At 48.9% G+C, this 13,993-nt stretch overlaps 1 protein-coding gene across 1 annotated transcript in view; it reads right to left on the bottom strand.

Annotated features, from left to right (window-relative positions):
- Positions 1 to 313: 313 nt before the first annotated feature.
- The window catches only part of NOP2 (NOP2 nucleolar protein), a 37,698-nt gene continuing 24,018 nt past the window's right edge, over positions 314 to 13,993 (bottom strand). Inside the window, exons 14-18 of the mRNA XM_072129710.1 lie at positions 2,979 to 3,068; positions 2,332 to 2,454; positions 2,159 to 2,256; positions 1,865 to 1,995; positions 314 to 822 (exon numbers count right to left, since the gene is read on the bottom strand). Coding sequence (XP_071985811.1) covers positions 584 to 822; positions 1,865 to 1,995; positions 2,159 to 2,256; positions 2,332 to 2,454; positions 2,979 to 3,068 — 681 coding nt within the window. The 3' untranslated portion in view covers positions 314 to 583. The remainder of the gene's footprint in view (positions 823 to 1,864; positions 1,996 to 2,158; positions 2,257 to 2,331; positions 2,455 to 2,978; positions 3,069 to 13,993) is intronic.

The following is a 13,993-nucleotide window of genomic DNA, read 5'->3' as shown; positions in this document are numbered from 1 at the left end:
ACATAGGGGGCAGTATTATAGTAGTTATATTCCTGTATATAGGGGGCAGCATTATAGTAGTATGGGGCCATACAAAGATATAAGAAATGAAGTTTGGGACATGTGGGGGACGGGGAGGTAAGTAGTAGTCACCCACAATCAGGTAACCTCAAGTCTTTAAGGGTAAGTGATCAGTTTGGAGATAACCCTTTAGTGTCACCCTGCGCTCATTCCAGGTACAGACTATCCCCAGAACTATCAGTGTAGCCGAAATGTAGTGTAATTCACCCCAGACCCCGCCCAGGAGGGGAGACAGACACAACACACAACCCCCTGGTGTATAATCAACTTATAATAAAAGGGACCAATTACAACATCTGCAGAGCATCTCAGCATAGACTGTCCACGCTCCTGCAGAGCATCTCAGCATAGACTGTCCACGCTCCTGCAGAGCATCTCATGGTCCCACTGTGTCCAGGACCATGTTACACACATGGAGCTGAGTGGCTGCTGATCTCATGGAGTCGGCCATTTGTCTGTCTGCTGGATGAGTGTTCAGGGACCACCGCGGAGATGGGTCTGGGGTCTGGAAGAGGCCTTGATACTATTTATTCTTATTCTTCTTTTTGTCTTTCTTCTTCTTTATTAAAAGCTTCTGCTTCTTCTGGAAAACCTTCTGCTGCTTCTTAAACTTCTGACTCTTCTTATCCTTTGATTTAGGGGCTGGGGGGGTCTTCTGCCCTGGGGCTGGGGGGGTCTTCTGCCCCTTCTTGGTCGGTTCTGGAGTTGCAGGTTTGGGACCGGCCTCCTTCTGTCCTGTTTTCTTCTCTGCAGCAGGTTCTTCTGTCAAATAGGAGAGATAAGTATATGGAAAGTTAGGAGACTGTCAGCAGTGTAATGTATTGTCCTCACACTGCTGTGTTCTGTGCTCTCTGCAGCCAGTGTTATGTATTGTCCCTGGAGAGATGTGTAATCAGACCTCTCACTGCTGTGCTCTGTGCTCTCTGCAGCCAGTGTTATGTATTGTCCCTGGAGAGATGTGTAATCAGACCTCACACTGCTGTGCTCTGTGCTCTCTGCAGCCAGTGTTATGTATTGTCCCTGGAGAGATGTGTAATCAGACCTCACACTGCTGTGCTCTGTGCTCTCTGCAGCCAGTGTTATGTATTGTCCCTGGAGAGATGTGTAATCAGACCTCACACTGCTGTGTTCTGTGCTCTCTGCAGCCAGTGTTATGTATTGTCCCTGGAGAGATGTGTAATCAGACCTCACACTGCTGTGCTCTGTGCTCTCTGCAGCCAGTGTTATGTATTGTCTCTGGAGAGATGTGTAATCACACCTCACACTGCTGTGCTCTGTGCTCTCTGCAGCCAGTGTTATGTATTGTCCCTGGAGAGATGTGTAATCAGACCTCACACGGCTGTGCTCTGTGCTCTCTGCAGCCAGTGTTATGTATTGTCCCTGGAGAGAGGTGTAATCAGACCTCACACTGCTGTGCTCTGTGCTCTCTGCAGCCAGTGTTATGTATTGTCCCTGGAGAGATGTGTAATCAGACCTCACACTGCTGTGCTCTGTGCTCTCTGCAGCCAGTGTTATGTATTGTCCCTGGAGAGATGTGTAATCAGACCTCACACTGCTGTGCTCTGTGCATTAGGTCCCTTATCTTTATCAGGCAGAAAACTGACTTCTGGATACTACTGCGCTCTGCACGAGTCACATGATTGCGCCGTCCAGTTTTCATGTTGGAGTTTGCTGGACGCAGCTGTGAAGACCGGATGGTGGGAAAGTATCTTTCCGGTACCAGCCACGATCCGGTACCACACGCAGTCCTTCCTGGCCTAACATTTCATCCTGTGATCCGATGCGCGCAGCGTGCGCCTCTCACCTTCTTTCGTGGTCGGGATGGAGTTTGAAAATTTGCGCAGTTTGGCGATGAAGAAGCCGTCCATGTTGTGAGTGTGCGGGTAAAACCTGCGCGCTAGGCGAAGGGACGGGTGGAAGTGCCGCTCCTTAAACCTGAGGGAAGAGAAGAATTATGGGAGATCCGGGATGAATGGGGCCGTCCTCTGATTGGCTGGAAGCAATGGGGGAGGAGCTGAGGATGTCACATGGTTGCAGTACCAGGCAGGGCGCTGTGCTGGGAGGGAAGGGGTTAACGGTCACAGTCTCGGCTCCTCACCTCACAAATCCTTCTTTCCCAAAGTCCAGACCAGTTGGGACAAGTTTGACGTTTCTCTTCTTCAGGGCGTAATCCACCACCCACTCGTTCTCCTCCACCTAAAAAACACAGGAGCCTCAGGGAAGCCTCAAGACTGGGCGATTGCTCCCTGTTATCAGCCCGGAGACACCTACCGAGATAGAACACGTGCAGTACACCAGGAAGCCGCCGCTCGCAGACTTGGCGTCCAGAGAGTCGATGGCGCTCAGGATCAGCTGCTTCTGGATGTGGGCGCAGCGCTGGAGGTCCTGCAGGCTCTGCACACGGGAGAAGGACCTGAGTATGGGGGGGACACAGGCCGGCGCCAGCCCCCGCCCCGTGCCATGGGCCGCCCCCGCCCCAGGGCCGCCCCCGCCCCATGGGCAGCAGCCACCCCCGCCCCATGGGCAGCCGCCGCCCCCGCCCCATGGGCAGCCGCCGCCCCCGCCCCATGGGCAGCCGCCGCCCCCGCCCCATGGGCAGCCGCCGCCCCCGCCCCATGGGCAGCAGCCGCCCCCGCCCCATGGGCAGCCGCCGCCCCCGCCCCATGGGCAGCCGCCGCCCCCGCCCCATGGGCAGCCGCCGCCCCCGCCCCATGGGCAGCAGCCACCCCCGCCCCATGGGCAGCAGCCACCCCCGCCCCATGGGCAGCAGCCACCCCCGCCCCATGGGCAGCAGCCACCCCCGCCCCATGGGCAGCAGCCACCCCCGCCCCATGGGCAGCAGCCACCCCCGCCCCATGGGCAGCAGCCACCCCCGCCCCATGGGCAGCAGCCACCCCCGCCCCATGGGCAGCACCCACCTTGTTAGTCTTCACAGACGGATCCTTGCTGATGATACCAGTTCCACTGCACGGAGCGTCCAGGAGAACCCGGTCAAATCCTCCAAGAACCTGTTACCAGGGAAAAACAGAACGTTTCCAAATCTCCTTCTATAGATCTCCCCGCGCCCCGGGGACGTCTCCTAATATTTCAGGGTTAGGGTAACAGCTCCATAAGCAGAAGGTTTTCTCAGCATAAAAGCCTCAATAGCAACGTAGAGGATTTCATAGGAAGCTGTAAAATTTACATACAGTAATCTATAGGCGTTCTATATGTGGAGTCCTAAGAGGTATAGAAGTAAAAAGGTGCAAACAACTCACATTCCGCACTTCTTAGGTGTTATCCCATATAGACATCACACGCCCCATATATATATATATCTATCCCATATAGACATCACACGCCCCATATATATATATCCCATATAGACATCACACGCCCCATATATATATATATATATCCCATATAGACATCACACGCCCCATATATATATATATCCCATATAGACATCACACGCCCCATATATATATATATATATCCCATATAGACATCACACGCCCCATATATATATATCTATCCCATATAGACATCACACGCCCCATATATATCCCATATAGACATCACACGCCCCATATATATCCCATACAAACATCACACGCCCCATATATATATATAACTATCCCATATAGACATCACACGCCCCATATATATCCCATACAGACATCACACGCCCCATATATATATATATATATCCCATATAGACATCACACGCCCCATATATATATCCCCCATATAGACATCACACGCCCCATATATATATATATATCCCATATAGACATCACACGCCCCATATATATATATATATATCCCATATAGACATCACACGCCCCATATATATATATATATATCCCATATAGACATCACACGCCCCATATATATATATATCCCATATAGACATCACACGCCCCATATACATATATATCCCATATAGACATCACACGCCCCATATACATATATATCCCATATAGACATCACACGCCCCATATATATATATATATATCCCATATAGACATCACACGCCCCATATATATATATATATATATATAAATATCCCATATAGACATCACACGCCCCATATATATATATATCTATCCCATATAGACATCACACGCCCCATATATATATATATCCCATATAGACATCACACGCCCCATATATATATATATATATATATATATATATATAAATAAATATCCCATATAGACATCACACGCCCCATATATATATAAATAAATATCCCATATAGACATCACACGCCCCATATATATATATATATCTATCCCATATAGACATCACACGCCCCATATATATATATCCCATATAGACATCACACGCCCCATATATATATATATCCCATATAGACATCACACGCCCCATATATATATATATCTATCCCATATAGACATCACACGCCCCATATATATATATATATATCCCATATAGACATCACACGCCCCATATATATATATATATAAATAAATATCCCATATAGACATCACACGCCCCATATATATATATATCTATCCCATATAGACATCACACGCCCCATATATATATATCCCATATAGACATCACACGCCCCATATATATATATCCCATATAGACATCACACGCCCCATATATATATATCCCATATAGACATCACACGCCCCATATATATATATCCCATATATACATCACACGCCCCATATATATATATATATAAATAAATATCCCATATAGACATCACACGCTCCATATATATATATCCCATATAGACATCACACGCCCCATATATATATATCCCATATAGACATCACACGCCCCATATATATATATCCCATATAGACATCACACGCTCCATATATATATATATATATCCCATAGACATCACACGCCCCATATATATATATATCCCATATAGACATCACACGCCCCATATATATATATATATATCCCATATAGACATCACACGCCCCATATATATATATATATCCCATATAGACATCACACGCCCCTATATATATATATATATCCCATATAGACATCACACGCCCCATATATATATATATATATCCCATATAGACATCACACGCCCCATATATATATATATATATCCCATATAGACATCACACGCCCCATATATATATATATATATCCCATATAGACATCACACGCCCCATATATATATATCCCATATAGACATCACACGCCCCATATATATATATATCCCATATAGACATCACACGCCCCATATATATATATATCTATCCCATATAGACATCACACGCCCCATATATATATATATATATATATATAAATAAATATCCCATATAGACATCACACGCCCCATATATATATATATAAATAAATATCCCATATAGACATCACACGCCCCATATATATATATATCTATCCCATATAGACATCACACGCCCCATATATATATATCCCATATAGACATCACACGCCCCATATATATATATCCCATATAGACATCACACGCCCCATATATATATCCCATATAGACATCACACGCCCCATATATATATATATCCCATATATACATCACACGCCCCATATATATATATATAAATAAATATCCCATATAGACATCACACGCTCCATATATATATATCCCATATAGACATCACACGCCCCATATATATATATCCCATATAGACATCACACGCCCCATATATATATATCCCATATAGACATCACACGCTCCATATATATATATATATATATATCCCATAGACATCACACGCCCCATATATATATATATCCCATATAGACATCACACGCCCCATATATATATATATATCCCATATAGACATCACACGCCCCATATATATATATATATATATCCCATATAGACATCACACGCCCCTATATATATATATATATCCCATATAGACATCACACGCCCCATATATATATATATATATCCCATATAGACATCACACGCCCCATATATATATATATATATCCCATATAGACATCACACGCCCCATATATATATATATCCCATATAGACATCACACGCCCCATATATATATATCCCATATAGACATCACACGCCCCATATATATATATATATACATCCCATATAGACATCACACGCCCCATATATCCCATATAGACATCACACACCCCATATATATCCCATATAGACATCACACGCCCCATATATATATATCCCATATAGACATCACACGCCCCATATATATCCCATATAGACATCACACGCCCATATATATTCCATATAGACATCACACGCCCCATATATATATATATATATCCCATATAGACATCACACACCCCATATATATATATATATATATATATCCCATATAGACATCACACGCCCCTATATATATATATATATCCCATATAGACATCACACGCCCCATATATATATATATATATCCCATATAGACATCACACGCCCCATATATATATATATATATCCCATATAGACATCACACGCCCCATATATATATATATCCCATATAGACATCACACGCCCCATATATATATATCCCATATAGACATCACACGCCCCATATATATATATATATATATATATATACATCCCATATAGACATCACACGCCCCATATATCCCATATAGACATCACACGCCCCATATATATCCCATATAGACATCACACGCCCCATATATATATATATCCCATATAGACATCACACGCCCCATATATATCCCATATAGACATCACACGCCCATATATATTCCATATAGACATCACACGCCCCATATATATATATATATATCCCATATAGACATCACACGCCCCATATATATATATATATATCCCATATAGACATCACACGCCCCATATATATATATCCCATATAGACATCACACGCCCCATATATATATATATCCCATATAGACATCACACGCCCCATATATATATATATATCCCATATAGACATCAAACGCCCCATATATATATATATCCCATATAGACATCAAACGCCCCATATATATATATATATCCCATATAGACATCAAACGCCCCATATATATATATATATCCCATATAGACATCAAACGCCCCATATATATATATATATCCCATATAGACATCACACGCCCCATATACATATATCCCATATAGACATCACACGCCCCATATATATATATATATATATATATATATATATATTCCATATAGACATCACGCGCCCCATATATATATCCCATATAGACATCACGCGCCCCATATATATATATCCCATATAGACATCACACGCCCCATATATATATATATATATCCCATATAGACATCACACGCCCCATATATATATATATCCCATATAGACATCACACGCCCCATATATATATATATCCCATATAGACATCACACGCCCCATATATATATATATATATATCCCATATAGACATCACACGCCCCATATATATCCCATATAGACATCACACGCCCCACATATATCCCATATAGACATCACACGCCCCATATATATCCCATATAGACATCACACGCCCCATATATATATATATATATATATATCCCATATAGACATCACACGCCCCATATATATCCCATATATACATCACACGCCCCATATACATATATCCCATATAGACATCACACGCCCCATATATATATATATATATTCCATATAGACATCACGCGCCCCATATATATATATATCCCATATAGACATCACGCGCCCCATATATATATCCCATATAGACATCACACGCCCCATATATATCCCATATAGACATCACACGCCCCATATATATATCCCATATAGACATCACACGCCCCATATATATCCCATATAGACATCACACGCCCCATATATATCCCATATAGACATCACACGCCCCATATATATATCCCATATAGACATCACCCCCCATATATATCCCATATAGACACACACACACCACATATATATATCCCATATAAACATCACACGCCCCATATATACACTCACTGGCCCCTTTAGTAGGTACACCTGTCCAACTGCTCGTTAACACTTAATTTCTAATCAGCCAATCACATGGCAGCAACTCAGTGCATTTAGGCATGTAGACATGGTCAATACAATCTCCTGCAGTTCTCCCGAGCATCAGTATGGGGAAGAAAGGGGATTTGTGGCCTCTGAACGTGGCATGGTTGTTGGTGCCAGAAGGGGGGGTCTGAGTATTTCAGAAACTGCTGATCTACTGGGATTTTCACGCACAACCATCTCTAGGGTTTACAGAGAATGGTCCGAAAAAGAAAAAACATCCAGTGAGCGGCAGTTCTGTGGGCGGAAATGCCTTGTTGATGCCAGAGGTCAGAGGAGAATGGGCAGACTGGTTCGAGCTGATAGAAAGGCAACAGTGACTCAAATCGCCACCCGTTACACCCAAGGTAGGCAGAAGAGCATCTCTGAACGCACAGTACGTCCAACTCTGAGGCAGATGGGCTACAGCAGCAGAAGACCACACCGGGTGCCACTCCTTTCAGCTAAGAACAGGAAACTGAGGCTACAATTTGCACAAGCTCATCGAAATTGGACAGTAGAAGATTGGAAAAACGTTGCCTGGTCTGATGAGTCTCGATTTCTGCTGCGACATTCGGATGGTAGGGTCAGAATTTGGTACAACAACATGAAAGCATGGATCCATCCTGCCTTGTATCAGCGGGTCAGGCTGGTGGTGGTGGTGTCATGGATCCATCCTGCCTTGTATCAGCGGGTCAGGCTGATGGTGGTGGTGTCATGGATCCATCCTGCCTTGTATCAGCGGGTCAGGCTGGTGGTGGTGGTGTCATGGATCCATCCTGCCTTGTATCAGCGGGTCAGGCTGGTGGTGCTGGTGTCATGGATCCATCCTGCCTTGTATCAGCGGGTCAGGCTAGTGGTGGTGGTGGTGTCATGGATCCATCCTGCCTTGTATCAGCGGCTCAGGCTGGTGGTGGTGGTGTCATGGATCCATCCTGCCTTGTATCAGCGGGTCAGGCTGGTGGTGCTGGTGTCATGGATCCATCCTGCCTTGTATCAGCGGGTCAGGCTGGTGGTGGTGGTGGTGTCATGGATCCATCCTGCCTTGTATCAGCGGCTCAGGCTGGTGGTGGTGGTGTCATGGATCCATCCTGCCTTGTATCAGCGGGTCAGGCTGGTGGTGCTGGTGTCATGGATCCATCCTGCCTTGTATCAGCGGGTCAGGCTGGTGGTGCTGGTGTCATGGATCCATCCTGCCTTGTATCAGTGGGTCAGGCTGGTGGTGGTGGTGTCATGGATCCATCCTGCCTTGTATCAGCGGCTCAGGCTGGTGGTGGTGGTGTCATGGATCCATCCTGCCTTGTATCAGCGGGTCAGGCTGGTGCTGGTGTCATGGATCCATCCTGCCTTGTATCAGGGGGTCAGGCTGGTGGTGGTGTCATGGATCCATCCTGCCTTGTATCAGCGGGTCAGGCTGGTGGTGGTGGTGTCATGGATCCATCCTGCCTTGTATCAGCGGGTCAGGCTGGTGGTGGTGGTGTCATGGATCCATCCTGCCTTGTATCAGCGGGTCAGGCTGGTGGTGCTGGTGTCATGGATCCATCCTGCCTTGTATCAGCGGCTCAGGCTGGTGGTGGTGGTGTCATGGATCCATCCTGCCTTGTATCAGCGGGTCAGGCTGGTGGTGGTGGTGTCATGGATCCATCCTGCCTTGTATCAGCGGCTCAGGCTGGTGGTGGTGGTGTCATGGATCCATCCTGCCTTGTATCAGCGGGTCAGGCTGGTGCTGGTGGTGTCATGGATCCATCCTGCCTTGTATCAGCGGCTCAGGCTGGTGGTGGTGGTGTCATGGATCCATCCTGCCTTGTATCAGCGGCTCAGGCTGGTGGTGGTGGTGTCATGGATCCATCCTGCCTTGTATCAGCGGGTCAGGCTGGTGCTGGTGGTGTCATGGATCCATCCTGCCTTGTATAACGGGTCAGGCTGGTGGTGCTGGTGTCATGGATCCATCCTGCCTTGTATCAGCGGGTCAGGCTGGTGGTGGTGGTGTCATGGATCCATCCTGCCTTGTATCAGCGGCTCAGGCTGGTGGTGGTGGTGTCATGGATCCATCCTACCTTGTATCAGCGGGTCAGGCTGGTGGTGGTGGTGTCATGGATCCATCCTGCCTTGTATCAGCGGGTCAGGCTGGTGGTGGTGGTATGGATCCATCCTGCCTTGTATCAGCGGGTCAGGCTGGTGGTGGTGGTGTCATGGATCCATCCTGCCTTGTATCAGCGGCTCAGGCTGGTGGTGGTGGTGTCATGGATCCATCCTGCCTTGTATCAGCGGGTCAGGCTGGTGGTGGTGGTGTCATGGATCCATCCTGCCTTGTATCAGCGGCTCAGGCTGGTGGTGGTGGTGTCATGGATCCATCCTGCCTTGTATCAGCGGCTCAGGCTGGTGGTTGGGGTGTCATGGATCCATCCTGCCTTGTATCAGCGGCTCAGGCTGGTGGTGGTGGTGTCATGGATCCATCCTGCCTTGTATCAGCGGGTCAGGCTGGTGGTGGTGGTGTCATGGATCCATCCTGCCTTGTATCAGCGGCTCAGGCTGGTGGTGGTGGTGTCATGGATCCATCCTGCCTTGTATCAGCGGCTCAGGCTGGTGCTGGTGGTGTCATGGATCCATCCTGCCTTGTATCAGCGGCTCAGGCTGGTGCTGGTGGTGTCATGGATCCATCCTGCCTTGTATCAGCGGCTCAGGCTGGTGGTGGTGGTGTCATGGGTCCATCCTGCCTTGTATCAGCGGGTCAGGCTGGTGGTGGTGGTGTCATGGATCCATCCTGCCTTGTATCAGCGGGTCAGGCTGGTGGTGGTGCTGGTGTCATGGATCCATCCTGCCTTGTATCAGCGGGTCAGGCTGGTGGTGGTGGTGTCATGGATCCATCCTGCCTTGTATCAGCGGGTCAGGCTGGTGGTGGTGCTGGTGTCATGGATCCATCCTGCCTTGTATCAGCGGGTCAGGCTGGTGGTGGTGGTGTCATGGGTCCATCCTGCCTTGTATCAGCGGGTCAGGCTGGTGGTGGTGGTGTCATGGATCCATCCTGCCTTGTATCAGCGGGTCAGGCTGGTGGTGGTGCTGGTGTCATGGATCCATCCTGCCTTGTATCAGCGGGTCAGGCTGGTGGTGGTGGTGCCATGGATCCATCCTGCCTTGTATCAGCGGGTCAGGCTGGTGGTGGTGGTGTCATGGATCCATCCTGCCTTGTATCAGCGGCTCAGGCTGGTGGTGGTGGTGTCATGGATCCATCCTGCCTTGTATCAGCGGGTCAGGCTGGTGGTGGTGGTGTCATGGATCCATCCTGCCTTGTATCAGCGGGTCAGGCTGGTGGTGGTGGTGTCATGGATCCATCCTGCCTTGTATCAGCGGGTCAGGCTGGTGGTGGTGGTGTCATGGATCCATCCTGCCTTGTATCAGCGGCTCAGGCTGGTGGTGGTGGTGTCATGGATCCATCCTGCCTTGTATCAGCGGGTCAGGCTGGTGGTGGTGGTGTCATGGATCCATCCTGCCTTGTATCAGCGGCTCAGGCTGGTGGTGGTGGTGTCATGGATCCATCCTGCCTTGTATCAGCGGCTCAGGCTGGTGGTGGTGTCATGGATCCATCCTGCCTTGTATCAGCGGCTCAGGCTGGTGGTGGTGGTGTCATGGATCCATCCTGCCTTGCATCAGCGGGTCAGGCTGGTGGTGCTGGTGTCATGGATCCATCCTGCCTTGTATCAGCGGCTCAGGCTGGTGGTGGTGGTGTCATGGATCCATCCTGCCTTGTATCACCGGGTCAGGCTGGTGGTGGTGGTGTCATGGATCCATCCTGCCTTGTATCAGCGGCTCAGGCTGGTGGTGGTGGTGTCATGGATCCATCCTGCCTTGTATCAGCGGGTCAGGCTGGTGGTGCTGGTGTCATGGATCCATCCTGCCTTGTATCAGCGGCTCAGGCTGGTGGTGGTGGTGTCATGGATCCATCCTGCCTTGTATCAGCGGGTCAGGCTGGTGCTGGTGGTGTCATGGATCCATCCTGCCTTGTATCAGCGGCTCAGGCTGGTGGTGGTGGTGTCATGGATCCATCCTGTCTTGTATCAGCGGCTCAGGCTGGTGGTGGTGGTGTCATGGATCCATCCTGCCTTGTATCAGCGGCTCAGGCTGGTGGTGGTGTCATGGATCCATCCTGCCTTGTATCAGCGGCTCAGGCTGGTGGTGGTGGTGTCATGGATCCATCCTGCCTTGTATCAGCGGGTCAGGCTGGTGGTGGTGGTGTCATGGATCCATCCTGCCTTGTATCAGCGGGTCAGGCTGGTGGTGGTGGTGTCATGGATCCATCCTGCCTTGTATCAGCGGGTCAGGCTGGTGGTGGTGGTGTCATGGATCCATCCTGCCTTGTATCAGCGGGTCAGGCTGGTGGTGGTGGTGTCATGGATCCATCCTGCCTTGTATCAGCGGCTCAGGCTGGTGGTGGTGGTGTCATGGATCCATCCTGCCTTGTATCAGCGGCTCAGGCTGGTGGTGGTGGTGTCATGGATCCATCCTGCCTTGTATCAGCGGGTCAGGCTGGTGGTGGTGGTGTCATGGATCCATCCTGCTTTGTATCAGCGGCTCAGGCTGGTGGTGCTGGTGTCATGGATCCATCCTGCCTTGTATCAGCGGGTCAGGCTGGTGGTGGTGTCATGGATCCATCCTGTCTTGTATCAGCGGGTCAGGCTGGTGGTGGTGTCATGGATCCATCCTGTCTTGTATCAGCGGGTCAGGCTGGTGGTGGTGGCGTCATGGATCCATCCTGCCTTGTATCAGCGGGTCAGGCTGGTGGTGGTGGTGTCATGGATCCATCCTGCCTTGTATCAGCGGGTCAGGCTGGTGGTGGTGGTGTCATGGATCCATCCTGCCTTGTATCAGCGGCTCAGGCTGGTGCTGGTGGTGTCATGGATCCATCCTGCCTTGTATCAGCGGCTCAGGCTGGTGGTGCTGGTGTCATGGATCCATCCTGCCTTGTATCAGCGGGTCAGGCTGGTGGTGGTGGTGTCATGGATCCATCCTGCCTTGTATCAGCGGCTCAGGCTGGTGGTGGTGGTGTCATGGATCCATCCTGCCTTGTATCAGCGGGTCAGGCTGGTGGTTGTGGTGGTGTCATGGATCCATCCTGCCTTGTATCAGCGGCTCAGGCTGGTGGTTGTGGTGGTGTCATGGATCCATCCTGCCTTGTATCAGCGGGTCAGGCTGGTGGTGGTGGTGTCATGGATCCATCCTGCCTTGTATCAGCGGCTCAGGCTGGTGGTGGTGGTGTCATGGATCCATCCTGCCTTGTATCAGCGGGTCAGGCTGGTGCTGGTGGTGTCATGGATCCATCCTGCCTTGTATCAGCGGCTCAGGCTGGTGGTGGTGGTGTCATGGATCCATCCTGCCTTGTATCAGCGGCTCAGGCTGGTGCTGGTGGTGTCATGGATCCATCCTGCCTTGTATCAGCGGCTCAGGCTGGTGGTGGTGGTGTCATGGATCCATCCTGCCTTGTATCAGCGGCACAGGCTGGTGGTGGTGGTGTCATGGATCCATCCTGCCTTGTATCAGCGGCTCAGGCTGGTGGTGGTGGTGTCATGGATCCATCCTGCCTTGTATCAGCGGGTCAGGCTGGTGGTGGTGGTGTCATGGTGTGGGGAATATTTTCTTGGAACTCTTTGGGTATCGTTGCAACGCCACAGTGGCCGGTGAGTGTATATCCCATATAGACAACACATACCCCATATACACTCACCGGCCACCTTATTAAGTCCACCATGCTAGTAACGGGTTGGACCCCCTTTTGCCTTCAGAACTGCCTCAATTCTTCGTGGCATAGATACAACAAGGTGCTGGAAGCGCCTCAGAGATTTTGCTCCATAGTGACATGATGGCATCACACAGTTGCCGCAGATTTGTCGGCTGCACATCCATGATGCCAA

This window comes from Engystomops pustulosus, chromosome 11 (genome assembly GCF_040894005.1).
Source record: "Engystomops pustulosus chromosome 11, aEngPut4.maternal, whole genome shotgun sequence".
NCBI lineage: Eukaryota > Metazoa > Chordata > Amphibia > Anura > Leptodactylidae > Engystomops > Engystomops pustulosus.
Note: the sequence above shows the minus strand (reverse complement) of the source record. Positions and strands in the feature narration are given on the sequence as shown.